The sequence below is a fragment of the Bidens hawaiensis genome, unplaced genomic scaffold, assembly GCF_021521415.1.
Source record: "Bidens hawaiensis isolate Kalapana, Puna unplaced genomic scaffold, B.hawaiensis_p1.1 tig00002236_1, whole genome shotgun sequence".
Taxonomy (NCBI): domain Eukaryota; kingdom Viridiplantae; phylum Streptophyta; class Magnoliopsida; order Asterales; family Asteraceae; genus Bidens; species Bidens hawaiensis.
The window spans coordinates 3326369-3343038 of NW_027491119.1; the positions used below are offsets into that span (position 1 = coordinate 3326369).

At 36.7% G+C, this 16670-nt stretch overlaps 1 protein-coding gene and 1 pseudogene across 1 annotated transcript; both read right to left on the bottom strand.

The window, feature by feature from the left end:
• Positions 1 to 2826: 2826 nt before the first annotated feature.
• Positions 2827 to 5239, bottom strand: LOC143611413 (G-type lectin S-receptor-like serine/threonine-protein kinase SD2-2 pseudogene; annotated as a pseudogene).
• A 6727-nt stretch (positions 5240 to 11966) lies between these two features.
• On the bottom strand, positions 11967 to 12410 carry LOC143611423 (uncharacterized). Its single transcript, XM_077085626.1, has one exon. It carries the CDS (start codon positions 12408 to 12410, stop codon positions 11967 to 11969), a length of 444 nt encoding a protein of 147 aa, XP_076941741.1.
• Between the last annotated feature and the right edge of the window lie 4260 nt (positions 12411 to 16670).

Here is a 16670-nt window from a genome sequence, read left to right on the forward strand (position 1 = left end):
GTGGCCGGTAATTATAAGAGGCTCTGAAATTTTGTCCATAACTACAATAAGGCTTTAGTATGACGCTATAAGAAGCTGTCCATGAATGTAGTGAGAGTTTAGAGAAAAATCGACATGTTTTTTAGTATATGGTGGACCTTGGTTTGATGGTAACTCAGATTCATAGCCTAGTTGATATCATTGCGTGTATTAGTGATTTTTAAGTGCTAAAACATGATTCTTTAACGTCACGAACTTATCATGTTTTAGGCTAGCTATCTCATTAAATGTGTTACTAAGGCCGTACAAAGTACGCTACAAAATGCGCACAATCTATCTATGATCGGATTATGCACATAAGATTGAAGTGGTGGCTTCAAAATAAGAAAGTATTATTTGAATACCTCCAACCTAGGTCTTATTGTGTTTCCTAGTAGAATTTTTGTCAAATTAATATTTTAAAAAGTCGCTTTTATGTTATTAAGCTCTAAAACGCGTATGCTTTTTCAGTGCTTTACATTAACACGTGTTGTATATTTTTAGGTGAATAAACATTTAAGATCGCAAAGAGGAAAACGGGGATGAATTATATCACATTTACTAAACACAAGTTTTGTAACATGAGATTGCAACCTCCTTATTTTGTGATCTAAGATCGAGTTCTTTAATAATAATCACTTAAATAACATAATCCACACATTGAATTCAATTATATAGATAATGAGCTCCTCCTTAACTAAGGAATACTTTGTTCTCTCTCATAACGATATAAGTATTACAATCGAACAATGCAATATGATGATTAGCAACTACTAATTACAATGACGAAAGCAAACTATACATACAAAGAGAGAAAAAAGCGCAACATCATTTGACATCATTGTGAAAATGGCATCTAACACACAAACGAACTGTGATAGTGGCATCTTTGGTTGTTAGTTAAACAATAGATGATCTTCGCTAAAACAACCGATTACACGATACTACAAAAGACTAGCGATTAAATAAACAAATTGAAGAATAATTAAAATAAATAAAAATGAATTTAATTTTTTTTAAAACTGGTAAATATAATAACATTTGATAATTAAAAAAGTTACAAAATAATATCATAATAATAATAAGTTAAAAAATAATGTTTTATTCACACCCCCAACATTGTGCCATTTTCAGGATTTCGTGCTAGCAACGCATCTAAAGCCGCTCTGTCTGAATGATCATGTGTCTATAGGAAGAAGTCTATATCTTTATCCTTTCTTTATTCTTGAATCATCCGAAATTCTTTGTACCACTATTATGTCAAAATTGTGAAAACGGAAAACTGCGAGAATTTTGATTGATTTTGTGAAAAATGTTGAACTTGTAAAAACTGTAGTGGGTTGAATTGTGTTGATATTGCGAGTATTAGGCTTGATTTTCGTCTTTGTTTCAGCTTGAGCCGGTTTATTTTAGCATTTTGTGAGGTTGAACTTGAATCCATTAAAGCTGTATGTATAAATATAAAAATATAAAAATAATTTTGCAAAAAAGTGTTTTGAGTTGAAAATGAGATTATTATTATTAATTAAAAAAGCAACTCCTGTATTTAACGGTAAAAAACGACTTAATCTATACTCATCTTCGACATGGTCCCCCGACGTGGGAGAGCATTAAGCGCTTCGGTGTCCCCGCGCCCGCTTCCTCCTTCACCCATTCCGTCCCCATAAAGGTGTTTAAAAGGATATGTGTGGATAAATGTTACTTGGTCGAAGCTATAAAATTAAGACATGATGATTTTAATGAGTACACATGTCTAAAGTCTAAAAAACAATAAATGGAATGGCTAGTGTCTTTATCCTATGGATTTAATGTTGTGTTGTCTGATCCCATCAACTTGGACCATATACTTTCTTTCAAGTCTATGTAACAAGGACATGTTTGGCATCAAAATTTTGGGCCTTTAATCACATTTATATAAAACTAGTTCTTCTATCCGGCGCGTTGCGTCGAGGCAGCTGGCAAAACTCCAGCGTTGAAACCCAAACGTTGGTAAAACCGAGCCTTACGATAATGAGGCGATGCGAATTCGGTCAGTATCGGTTACATTCGTTAGGGCGTTAAAGCCCAAAAAAGTAATTCGTCAAATTAACATATAAAAAGATTAATATATAAAAAAACAAAATATTTAAAACAATGTTTATTTGTTCGGCAAGCACGGGTAGTGTAAAATACAAGCATTGTGGGTCTCAGCCGTTAGGGCGTTACGGTACTGGAGCTAAAAAATGAAAAAAATATATATAAATATGAAGGTGGACCAATGGCCAATTTGGTGGGGGGGGGGGGGGGGTCGGACGATAAATTTGAGCGTTGGTAAAACCCGAGCGTTGCCAGTTACAGACGTTGAGGCGGCGAGTTTACTCGAATTTGTTCGGTTTCCATAAGTTTCGAGATGATATCAGAACCATGACAAAAAATATTGACATTTGATCGATTTCCTTTACGTTCGTTATAGTAACATATCTAAAAAAATTCACGGGCTAATACGGTGCCGCCAAGTGACCTAATATCGTATTAGCCCGCCAAGTAACCTAATATGACACTTGTGACACCAAAGTTCTATTTTATATCAGAGTAATAGCAGTAATAGTAATATATAATACTCCACACACTTCCAGTATTTACACATAAATATATCCAAATCACTAATAACCTATAGATTTAACATTTAAATGTTACCATAAACCAAATAAACATATTAACTAGTAATTAAACTATTAACAGAATTGTTGATTAAACACTAGATCACCTTAAACAACAAACTATGAATCCTTAGACTCACTCGAGCCACGAGTGAACGTATCGTTTTGACTATGAATCCTTAGACTCACTCGAGCCACGAGTGAACGTATCGTTTTGACTCGCCCCGCCAACGCCACGAAAAGACTCGCCCGCAACCAACGCTTGAAGCAGCTTAGGTGGCGGTGGCACCTCCACCGCCACCACCCCTTCCAACATCTTCACCACCATCCCCATTGTCGGTCTGGCGACCTCCTCGTCTTGTATACACCACACCGCCACCAACCCGAGTCTCACCACTTCCTCCACATTATACTCCCCGCCAAGCCTCTCGTCCACAACAGCCGCCACATCCCCTTCCGTTATCCTTTTCGCTGCCCAAGGCGGAAAAAAACCACTTTTCGTTACCATTACCACCATCGGGCGGGCCCTCCACATTTCGACGACCCCCTAACAACTCCAACAACGTCATCCCGTAACTATAAACATCCGCTTTCGTGGTTATAGCCACTCCCGATATCCACTCGGGAGCAACATAACCCCAAGTTCCTCTCATTGTGGCCAAAACTCGACTAAAATCCCGCCCGATCAACTTTGCCAACCCAAAATCCGACACCTTAGCGGAAAAATCTTGATCGAGTAAAATATTTTCCGGCTTAATATCACAATGTATTATACAATTCCGACACTCTTCGTGCAAATAAGCAATCCCTCGTGCGGTCCCAACCGCAATCCTAAATCTAGCATCCCAATTAAGATTCCGCCCACCCGATTTCAAGTAAACGCTTAACGGACCGTTTGGCATGTAATCATAAACTAGAAGCCTATGTGATTCTTCAGAGCAAAAGCCCCTTAATCTAACAAGATTAACATGTTGAATATTACCAATTGTACATACCTCCGCCCGAAACTCCTTTTCACCACCACCCGGTCGTTCCAGCCGCTTCACTGCCACCATGGTCAAATCCACATTCCCACTGAAAACCGCCCCAAACCCACCATGTCCCAGCTGCTCCGAGAACCCGTTAGTGGCTGCGTGAAGCTCTTTGTATGTGAAAACCTTTAAATTCGTTACTGGAAACACAGATTCTTCTTCGAGTTTCTTTCTTGTAATTGTTTTCTTCCTTAGAATCAGGAAAACGATGAACACGATCAATGTAATCGCAAGAAAACAACTGGCCGTGCTTATCAAAATAACCATATTTCGTCCCATTTTCTTTCCGAATACTCCTCTAGGAACTCTAACAATCAATGAGTTTTGAATTATCCCCAAATCCGAACTCGAATTCCCAAGATTCAAAATCCCCCCAAAATAATTCTTGCAAGAATTCGTTTTCGGATTATATGACAAAGCAACACATGAACAATCACTCAAACATCTCCGTTCACAATCACTTCGACTACCTGTCAACGATTCAATCTTCTGTTGATCAAATGTGACATCCCCAATCTCCTCAAACTTATCATTCCCACAATCAGTATCATCACTATCCGTCACACACCCGCCAGAATAATCCCCAGCATCCCACCCAGCCCCATCCACGGGCCGAAACCCCTCCAAACATTTACACGGATTCACAACAGCTTTCGCATTACAAAACCCAAAGTTCCCACATAACCCATACACCCTACACCGGTTATCCGGCTGAGACCAAAACATATTCCAAGACTCCGCCTGGTGCGACCAGGTGCTCTGCACAATTTGCCCAGACGAATCTATTTTAAACCAAGTCAACAATACCTGCTGACTAGTTATCTCGGTGAACCCGAAAGTCGCCATTTCGGTAAACGGGTGATCGAAATAAAACCTGTAAATGTAAGGAAGAGTCATCTCCGGTACATTCGCAAAGATACTCCCGGTCCAGTTCCCACTCGACCAATACGATCGACTCCCATTAAACAAAAGCTCTATCTCACCGAACCCCTGCGGCCGCAGCCGCAATGAATACAACCCGGGTGCCGGATCATTCGAGCTTCTCCAGCAAGTCAACGTTTGACCAGCTGTTAAATTCATTCCAGGCAGAAACGTGTCTGCGGGATTGTCAAAGCTACGCCACACGACAACTCCAAGAGGATCAGTGACCACCATATCACCATCCTCTTGAAGCTTCACATCAGTAAAACTAAAACCACTGCTGCTTGTCCAAACGATGTCGCAGTGATATTTTATAACGATGTTTTGGCCAACGATCTCGAAAGAGGATGACTCCTGGGTGGCCAATGGGTGGTCACGATTGGCCACCCAGACGTAGGTAGGAGTGGGTATTGAGGCGTACCATATGCCTAAATACCATTTGGATTCGTCGTTTGTGTGGAAGAAGCCGAGGGCGAATGTTTTGTTTTCGCTGTAAATAGTGGAGTTGCCGGAGATTATTAGCTTTGATGGTGAGCAGGGGTTGGAATTGGATGGGTCTGAGGTTGAGGATTGTAATGATGTTGAAATGAGTGTAAGGAAGATGAAGATGAGTCTAAAAGAAGAAGTCATAGTTTGGGTGAAAGCATTTCCTTCTGCTATTAATGGAGATGGTCTTTGTTTGTGTGCAAGAGAATGAGGGGTTGTTTGGGAAATGAAAGTTATGAGAGGGGTGTTGTAGGGTAAATAAGCAACAAAAATTCATTTATTATTATTATTTTCCTTTTTCAAATTGGTACTTTATCTTTGAGAAATTATTTATTTACTTCCATGATGTGTCGTTTTGGTTTGGTTATTCCATTCCACCGAAACTGAAAATTGAATAACTGATATTCGGTTTTCGCAAAATCATCCACCGAAACTGGTAACATAATTATTATGTTCGGTAATTCAGTTAGTTTGTTGTTTTTGGTTTTATTAGTTTCGGTTAAAAATTAAAACCAGATTGGGCTAATAAATTTTAGTAAAAGTAAATGAAATGGTGGTGTTAAAGTTAGATTTGTATGGAAATATAAATGGTTCAGTTAATTTTGATTAACTAAGGATGCATAGAAAACAATAACTGATTTCTGGTTAATTCGATTTTCAGTTAATTTTGATTCGGATTCGTTGGTTAACAATTCGATTATCGCTCATCCTACACTTCATGACTATGAATAAAACATGTAAAAACCAAATAAACTATTATCAAAATGTTAATAGAAACCGAACTAAAACACAGGGCCGTCTCCGAGAATTTATATATCTCAGCCGAGCCGAAATAAAAAAGCCCATAGCCTTAACGAGTAACGAAATATACAAGCAAATTTTTTTAAGCGAGGCTTAATGTTATAACAATAAACATAGAAAAATATATTATTAAAATCAAATACTGTAATAACTAACGATTAACCAATGATTCGTGAAACTCTCCTAGCATTGGAAAAAAAATATAGCTTGGTCCTTAGTGGCTAGCTTTGTCAACCGTGGAGGAGCCTGGTAGTTAACAGCGAACCAACAGTGGTGGTCGCCTGGTCGTCTGGGTTGGTCGTTATTCAGCATTCCCAAAGAAGGAAGGAGCCAAAGAAAAATTTCAATCGACCGTTATTTCTTTTATTTTACATCGGGTTTTTATTTTTATTTTTTTAGTTTTTAGTTTTAGTTTGGGTCCAATAATTTAAACTTGATTAAATGGATTATGAATAAAAAAGAATTTTGGGTCCAATAATTATAAGATAGTAAAGAGCAATTCATATTTTATAAGTTTTATATTTTTAAATGTATATATAAAAAATATAAATACAAAAAATTTTAACCCCTAAAAATTACGTGCCCCGGCCGACGGTCCGACCGGCACTACCCTTCAGCCGGCCATGCTAAAACAAATGAACCTAGTAAATTTTTTAAGTGATAGGTTGATTGCTATGTGTTAAAAAAGCTTTATCATAGCTTTTTATATTTAATAATACATAACACGTCTTAGATTTAATACTCTTTTAGGTATATGAATTTATGTATGTAAAAGAAAATCTCACTGCTTTGGTTGTATTGAAATTTATGAAAGATGAGTGGCATGAGAGTAATAAGAGTGTCAAGTGAAGGTTTAAGTAGTAATGAAAGTATGAAACGAAGTCTTGGTAGCAGTTGTACAGTGGCAGACAAGAGGATCTTCGAGCATTGGAATAAACTCGACTTCCTGTTTTTTTTATTTAAAAATGAATTAATATTTTAAGAAATGTTTAGACTAGATTGAGGTAACATGTTAAAAGATATTTTAATTAAGGCAAATCATTAATAATGTTACACATTTTTCTTAATATTTTACTGGTTTTGTGTAATCGATTAAGATTGTGTTTGTTTTTGCTTAAAATGTCCGCAATAAGCTCATGTCTACGGCCACAAGACCCTTCTTCACACCCTAAAAAAACATAACCATATCATTATCTCTGAACATGGACATACGTATCTTCGAACCCTAAACACACATCATTGCCGCGCCATCATCTGACACAGCCGTCGCACCGTCACCGGACACCACTGCATCGTCCACCAGATCTCCGCTCGTCACCGGACACTGCAGCACCACTTTCAAACCACATATTCAGTTGCAAACATGAAACAGATAAAATCAGATTACAGACAGTTTTTGTTTTATAAAATAAACACCACCTTATGTTTGAATATCATACTTACACATAAATATCAAAATGTGGTTAAATGTGTGAATTTTTGGCCACTTTGTATCACTATAAAGTTTTTAAGATCATATCACATATGTAATTGAGATGCTTTAGCTAACAAAAAATACGGTCATGTATAGCAAATAGACGTTCATAACTTTTTTCCTCACACATAAATAATGATTTAAACAATAAAACAATTATTTTTTTATTTTTTATTTTTTAAATGTGAAATGAGCATATTGATTGGTTAGTAAAAGCAATTGCTCTGTATGCCAAGCCTTCGTCACGCCCTCCACTGCCTTATCGCGCCTGGCTCCTTTGGCGCCTTAAATTGATGATGCGTACAAAGGCAACGCCTACTACACTTGGTCAAACGATTAATTGTGTGACATGCTGTAATTTTTAGTGTCTCGGTGGTTGACTGGTTGTAAGTGTGCTGGCATGGTATGTATAATGTATATAACATTTGAATTTAAGTTAAAAGTACACGCTAATTTTTATATGATTCGCTTACTAGTTCCCTTTGACTTAGATTCCAAGATCTAATATCCGTTATATATATTCGCCGACATGATATCCTTAAAAAAATAGATTGTTTTTAGTTTAATAATATTTAGCTATGTTTAATAAAAAAAAATTATAACAGAAAGTCCTTTTCATTGACATAATCATTTCTTCTACATGATTGAAAACTGGAAATAAAGTGACATACCAACTTTAGAACATTACACATTAAGGCTGAGGGGTGTGGGGGCGCGAGTGGGGGCTCCAGCCAATAATATTGTGACGTGTGGCAGAGAGAGAAACTTGATAAGATGGGTGTTGGTTGTGGTGCTCGCGCCCCGGGCCCTGGTGTGGAGGGGCGCGAGAGGGGGCGCGAGCGGTTTTTTTTTTATTTTTTTATAAATGTATTAAAAAAACGTATTATTAAAAAAACTCATAAATTATTTAAAAAAACACACATTAATTAAAAAAACACATTAATATCTAAAAAAAAAATTAAAGTACTAAAAAAAAACATTATTCTTATTCTTCGGCTTGGTCTTCTTCGATCAACCTCTTCCGGATACGTTCCTTTTGTTTTTCCATCAGCATTTGGTCGACCGGATTTAGGTTACTGAAGTCTCTTGTAAGGAAGTCCAAATCTCTCATTCTTTTTTTTTCCTTTTTGTCATTAGAGACCACCTCCATGGTTTTGTTGAATTTATTGAGGGATTCAACAAGATCGGCGATGTTTACGGCTTCCCCCTCAGCCGGTTTTTTCCCCCTGGCGTCCCTTCCCAATGGCCGCCTCCTCGGCGGTGAAGACGTTTCCTCCCCCGCAACGTTTAGGTCAAATCCAACCCGGCAATCCGACCCGGCGGAAGTGCTATACGCTCCAGACGAACTAGTTTTAGTCCGTTTCGGCCCTACTTCCGCATCAAGGTCCGGCGCCACCAGCTCAACCCACTTAGAACACCTTCTCAACCTCTCCCACACCTTTACATCGTCCCACGTCTTCACCGTCCCATACCTCCGCAGGCACTCCTGCTTCCACTATTCGACAGTGAAATTATAAACCGCCAAATCGTCACTGCCACTTGGTCTCATACGACCGGCGTTCCTGTTGAACAGATTAGTAAACAAGCCGACAAATTTTCTGATTTCGGTCCACCGACCCGAAATCATATCGGCGTTCCGCTCTGTACTCCCAACGAGCGAATAGAACGTCTCCCTAACCTTTGTCCAAAAGACCTTGCTCTTTTGGTAGTCCGCTGCAAAATGCATAAATAAATTTGTAAGTCATTTAACTTTTTTATTTAACTTTTTTATTAAAAATCATTTTTAAAAACGTTAAAACAATTACCGCAACGCCGATCCTCAGAAATGACTATCCAAGCCCGACACAGGGCTTCCTTCTCATCCGATGACCACGGAGTGGTTTTCCGGTGGACGCGTCTTCTTTGTCCCGCAGCTTCACCTTCTGGTTCTTGTGTCTCCGGAACAACAAAGTTAGGAGACGGTTGTATGTTGGATGGTTGAAAGCCGGATGATTGTTGCGACCCCGAATAAAACATCGGTTGGTCCGGTGCCGACCATAAATCGTCGTAACTGTAATCTGAATCTAGGTTTCGGTACCAATTTCCAGCCATGTTTTTAAAAAAAGGTTTGGAAGATGGGGTGATTTTGGGTTTTGGGTGTGGTATGTGATATTGGTATGTGATATTGGTTTTGGGTGGTATGTGATATTGGTTTTATAGAGAAAAATTTTTTTTTTTTTTAATAAACAAAGAGCCCAACGGCTCTATTTACGCATTCCCAGGCCACTTCACGCGTTCTCCCAGCCGCTACCCCTCTTGCGCCCGCCTGGAAATCCGCGCTCGCGCCCCTCTCGCGCCTCGGTGGTGTGGTGCTCGCGCCCCGGGGCGCGAGCGGATGGCCTCACGCGCCCTTTCTCGCGCTCCACACCCCTCAGCCTAATAGGTTCCTTGTTTCATTTTTATGTGTTGATTTTTCTTTTGTTCGTTTGTGTTATATGCCCAAATCTTTATATCATTATATTTTTATACCTATGTGATAATTTTGTTCCATTCAAAAATAGATTGATCGTGCACCTTGCTGGATTTAAACGCTAAACTCTTAGATAGCGGGGATGCACCTTAACATGTTTAAAAGTTATCTATGAGCTATTTAAGTTAGAAATCAAAGTGTACCGTTTAGTTTAATTAATAAGGTTTATTATTTAGAACAAGAATAAAATCATTGTTCTAATATATAGTTTATTTTTTTATTATTTATTTATTTATTTTTGTTTTAACTTCCCATATTAATATATATACAATAAACTATAACAAAAAAAACACTATGGCATAACTGAAAAAACTTTTTGATATTTCATGACACATGCTCGGCAACTTTTTAAATTATTTTATGGCAAATGAGTTGAGGAAGGTGAGGTCTTTGTTGACACCATTTGACTTAATTTTATGTGTCCACTTCAAATTTGACTTTAGTTCCCAAGAAATTATTTAATTTTTCTTAAGCATGCGAGAAGCATATTTGTATCTTTAGACGGCACAAGAAACGATAATAAGTTAATAACGATAACAAAAACTTATTAACAAGCTTCTACATATTATATATCTTTTTATATTATTTTCAAAATATTACATACTTCTTTCGTACCCACCAAATCACCAACAGTTAAGTTCAAAAAAAAAAAACGGCACATACACACACAAAGCGATAATTAACAATAGACTTGGACAATACTAAATTAAAACTATATGGTTTATTGTTTTTGTCGGTTTAGGACTGGGTTTATTTGAGAAGAAAAATGATAGAACTGCCCCTCACGTGAAGGACATGTTGATGGGTTTAATGACCAGACTTAACGGGATTAGTGAATTCGGGTTTAATTGCGAGTGAAATGAAACCACATAGACGAAAGTCACAAATTTGAAACTATTAGACTAAAACCGCAGATTTAGGTAAACCACATTGACAAAAATCACAAGTTGTTCTTTAATAAAACTTTATTATATATAAATAAATTTAAAATAACAAAAGGTCAAGATCCGCCTAGAGATTCTGAGAAGATATCATCATGGGCTAAAGGAATCATCAACTTGTAGGAACGTGTTCTTTTAGTCCAAATGGAACAAAGAGTAAAATCCAAATATTCTTTTAAAAGTGAAATTTATGTTTTTGTCAATTCAATATCTTATTTTTTTTACAAAATGTATATTTTAAATCTTTTTTTTTATCTCGAAAGAATAAGCAACAAGTCACCAAAAACAATTGCTTGTTGGCATTAGACCATTAGCAACACGGGTCCGTTGAGTCATTGACCTTTGAACACATTTGCGTGAAAGAGAGAGAAGAGACGAGCTATACACATGACGAAAAGAGAAATCTCTAGTTTGTGATTATGAACCATGTGTAAAAAGAGAATGTTGGGTTTAAGAAAGGGTAAAAATAGTGGGTGTTTTGAGGTTTCTTGGACATGTCCACAACAAGCCGCGTTCGGGCAAGCCTTCCAAGATGGTTGTCCATCCAAGTGGGTGTCCATTCGTGTTTGAAACCCTCCCATGGAGGTGCCCCTGGTGGTCGTGTAGTAGTAAACACTGAATTCCCATCTAGCATAGGTTTGCGGTTTGAATTCAACTTCCACAGGTTTTTGTTATAACCTTATGAATATCGCATGCCCGACACTAGCTACCATATTAATATACAATAAACTATAATATCCTTAATTGAAAAGCTAATATGTTTTACGTGTACTTATATTCACCTAAGAAACTATATATATTAAGGTTATAATATAATTATACATCTAAATATTTATTTATAAATATGTGAAAATTTTCTTCGAATACTATTAAATTTGAAGGTTAGGTCTCTCTACCCGTTGACTTTGACTTCTCTTTAATTAGGGATTCTTTTTTTAAGCTTGTGGGATTAACAATTTTTTTTTCGAACTGTTAACTTTTATAAACAAGCACAAACTCCAACAAAACGCCACCAAGCCACCTTCACAACCCAGAGGCAGCCAAAAAAGAGAAAACACAATCACATGAAAACAAATTTACACCAATTCGACCAACTTATCGATCTACACTTAGACCTATTCTTGAACCAAAGAAAACCAAGAGATTTTATGTCTCCAATAATGTCTTCCACTTTAACCTCAATTCCTTTGGACACCTTATTCCTTTGGACACCTTATTATTTCTCGCTTTCCAAATACTCCAACAAGCAATAACGATGATCCCATGAAACGCATCTTTCTCTACATCTCCAAGCTTGATGGACTTATGAAGCTCTAAGGGGTCTCTAACCGAAAAAGCATAAATAGGGGGCACTTTACACCAACGACTAACGTGTTCCCAAACAACCGCCGCAACGCCACAACCCGTTGTTATATGGTCCACTGACTTACCTTCCACCTCACACAAAACGCAAATATTGTCTGAGACCCTTACATTTCTTCGTTCCAACACTCCCTTACTAGGTAATCTACCAATCTCCGCCCTCCAAGCATGAATGTTGCACTTTGCCGGAACCCATTTACTCCACTTCATAGCATAATTATTACCCATATTTTTATTTTTTGTTATTAAACCTTTAACCGAACTAACTGAGAACTCGCCCCCCCTTTATCACTTAGCCAAACCCACGAGTCTATCCCTTCACTCCATGGAGCAGCGTTCATCAAATGAAAACACTTCTCCCACTCAGTCAATTCTTGTATAGTGCTTGGGCATCTGTACCAGTTCCACGCCCAACCACCGCTTCCACCCAATCTCCAAAATCTTTCTTTCACTTTACATCTTTTTTCCTTTTCCAACTTGAAAAGATTTGGACAATTTTCTTTTAGACACATATTACCAACCCAATTGTCAGTCCAAAAACCCATCTTTTTACCATCTCCTAACTTCCCTTTTATCAAATCTACCAACCTGCTACCTTCCCAATTTAACTTATTTATAGCTTTGACAATATTACACAAACATTAGAGATCCTTTTGTTTCCTGGTACAACTTCTCTGTCCTTTATTTGGTTATGAATAAAGTCTACAACCCTTTTCCATAGATCCCCCTCTTTCGTTTTATATCTCCAACCCCACTTTGTCAACAAAGAATTATTGACATCCTTGAGCCTCGAGATGCCTAAACCACCCTTATCTTTAGGGAGCGTCACCCTCTCCCAGGCCACCCAATGAATTTTGCGAACATCATTCGATTCTCCCCATAAGAATCTCTTCATAATCTTTTCAAGGTTCTCCACCACTTTAACTGGCGCCTTAAAGATGGACAAATAGTATACCGGTAAACTTTCTAGCACATATTTAATTAAAACAACCCTACCTCCTATAGACAAAGATTGGGCTTTCCAAACTGCTAGTCTTTTTTTAAAAATATCCATAATTCCGTTCCGGTTATGAATTTTATATTAACATATTTTAACTAATATATGTTTAAATAAATAAAAAAGTATTTAAAGCAACATTTTATTGATTGTTTTAAGTGTCTAGGAGGTATCCCTTAAATGAGCGGAGTTGAGTTCCTTCAAACTTGAGTCTGGCTCACTTTGAACTCTAATTTGAAAAGCTGAAGACAACTCAACTTGAGCTTTGTGTTTGGCTCGTTTAATTTATTAAACTAACTTTTTATTTTGTTTAAATACATTTAAAATTTTAAGTTTATATACACATAATATATATATTTAGCTATTTTTATCATAGTTTTTATTATAATAACTATAACCTATTTAGGCTTCCTAGCTTACTCGAGCGCGATAAGTAAATTTGAGCTAGTTTATTAAAGACAAGCTTATTTTCAAGCTTGATATTGGCTCGAGTCAAGCCTTTAGGATCATATTGAATATATTAGGAGCTCCACAACTGACTTACCCTCTGGATTCACTATAATAAATAGTTATGATGCAATTTAGGGTTCTTTTCTAAATATGAAGTTCACTACCAGCTGAGGTGTATAAGACTATGTACCACTTGTGGTCACAAGTTCAAATCTCAGTTACGGCGCAAAACGCTGCTGCCATTAACATGGATGTAATTGAACTCTCAGGCTTAAACAAGTCAAAGGGTTCTACGAGTTTTTGGTTTCCTCCTGTACGAGTTGGCGTCAAATTAATGATAGATGGTTGAAATCTCGCTTATGTATCTCACCAACATATAATATTCACCATTAGTAGAACAAATATCTTAATATCTTTTATCATTTTAATAAAGAAAATATAAAAGAAAAACTACAAAATTATTCTAAACTTGAAACCGTATTTATGGCGTTTTAGCCTTAAAAATACACTTTTACGATCTTACCCTTAGTGTTTTTCAAACTAATAGTATGGTCAATATTAATGACTACCGAATATTTGACTATTTACTTAGCTTTTAAACTAGTGTTATGCTAATGTCAATCTTGTCACGTTAGTCAAACAAAATTTGGTAAAATTGAAATTTTGGGTATGTTTGGTAAGAAGCTTTTAGGGGCTTCAAGCTTCAAACTTTTAAGAAAAAGCTCATACTCAATTAAAAGCCTTGTTTGGTTGGAAGGAGCTTGAAGCTTTTAGGTCATGATAAAAAGCTTAAAGCTTAAAGCTCCAACTAGTGACGTTTAGAAAGAGCTACAAGCTTTTAGTATTTTAATTACTTAAATAACCTTCCAAAATAAGTATATTTAATATTAATGTTTTTTAATTATGCCCATTTTGGTCATTTTATGCATTTATTAAAAGCTCCAGCTACTCTGCCAAACACCTAAATATATCTAAAAACTACAGCTTCCAGCTACCAGCTACAGCCACCAGCTTCCAGCCACCAGCTAGTTTTGTCAAACATACCCTATATGTGCTTGTCATGTATGGGCCTACAATGACTTGGAAGGTTAGAAATGTGACGTGGAAACAAAATTTCCGTCTATTATTAGAAGCAGTTGATTATAGTAAGTGGCGTATCTTAAACATCTAATATGAATAGACTGAAAATTACGAGACCCAAACTTTTTATCTTACTTCTAAGTTTCGGGTCAGAAATCTGGGTCCGGTCTGGTCACACAATAAAAACTCTATATTCAATAATTCAAATTATCACTCTTACACAAAAAATCAATTCTTTAAACAAACACATAAGTTTTAACCCAAACTCAAAACACATCAAACTGACACTCGAATATTGGATTCACATAATCCAATCTTCCAGTAATTCCAAACCTCTAACCTACCAATTACCAAATTTAAAAGAAATATAAGATGGTGAAATGCAAATTGCCAAACCCGGCCTCTGTTTGCTTATGTTGACTGTTTGATTAATAGATTTCACACCCACACGAGTCAGTTTCGAACTTCAAGCTTTAGCGGGCAACATCAGCAATGGCTTATTTGTTTCCTAGATCTGTTTGTTATCTTGTTGATCGTTGTGATTTCTGAGTTTGATACTAGAAGCTCTGTTGTTATGATAATTTCTTGATTGATATATGTTAGCTTTGTTAGTTTTTGGACTGATAAAACTTATCCCTCTCTCTCTAGTATTTCTAGTATTTCTGTTTTTTGTTTAGTAGTTGCTTAACTGTGTGCAATGTTTATTTTATTATTGTTTAAACAGGAGAGTTCGAGTTCTACTTCACAAACATGCACCCATTTACTTTCTTTAAGGCATCATGACCCTCATACGCTAGTACTACATTTTTTAATTTTTTATTTAAGGGTTTAGAAAATAAAAAATAAAAAAAAAATTTCTTTTTCATTCTTAAGTTTTTCCATTAAAATAAAAGAAATAGAATAAAAAGAAAAGTTAGGCATATTTTCCTTCAAAACTTTCTAGCCAAATATGACCTAATTCTGAAGAAAAGTTTATAGTCATGTACAGTATTACTAATTTATCATATCTTTTCTTTCCTATCTAACTCAATAATGAGAACATGATTGTAAATTTATAATTTTTTTCCTATCTTTTCCTTCCTATTTGACTAATAATGTAATTAACAGTTTCTTTTCTACTCTTTTATTTTAACTCGAGAATGCATTGTAGATACGGTTCTCAATCACATCCATCGGAAAAATGGCAATAGTTCGAATTTGTACTTCATGAATTCCAGAAATGCTCTATTTCTTGTCTGGAAAGCAATGAGTCTGTCTAATATCTACTCGTAGGCCCGCCGGCCATCGTTGAATACCTTCTTGCCATGGCTAAGCGGGATAAGATGCGGGTAATATATACATCTTTCTTTCCCGATCGCTGCACAATGAAGTACCTGGCCCTAAAAGGTTGCTGTGATGTTCAACTGGTCACGGATGATGATACCCAAGGATTGCTGGATTCCGATTGTTATTGTTTAGTCATGCCCAGTGAAATTCTTTGGAGGAAGATATATAGCCGCTCACTTGTTTTAGGTTTCACACATTGGATTGTTTTTCATGAAGTTGATGAGATGAAATGGCCAAACGAAGAAATTTTATTCCGGTTACCGTCGTCAGTTAACAAGGTTTTCCTGCCTTCGCAAATGTCAATGGATAAGGCTTGTGACTTTGTTGATTGAATATCTGTAATAATCGCACTGTAATAATTGCAGAGACATGTCATCTAGTGTGTGATCTCAATAGATAAGGTTTTCATGTCTTCTCAAATGGCGATCGAAAATTGAAATTGCTTCTCAGTTTATTGAATGGATATGTAGCTTAAGCCCAAAACCATGTCATCTGGTGTATGATAGTAATAGGCCAACATCTTTTCGGCCTTTTGTATTTCCACAAGGTGGTTTGAAACGAGTTTTGGATTGAATCGAGTTCGATTCAAGTTTCAAACTAACACGAGTTTTCGCACGGGCTGGGTTCAATTCGGT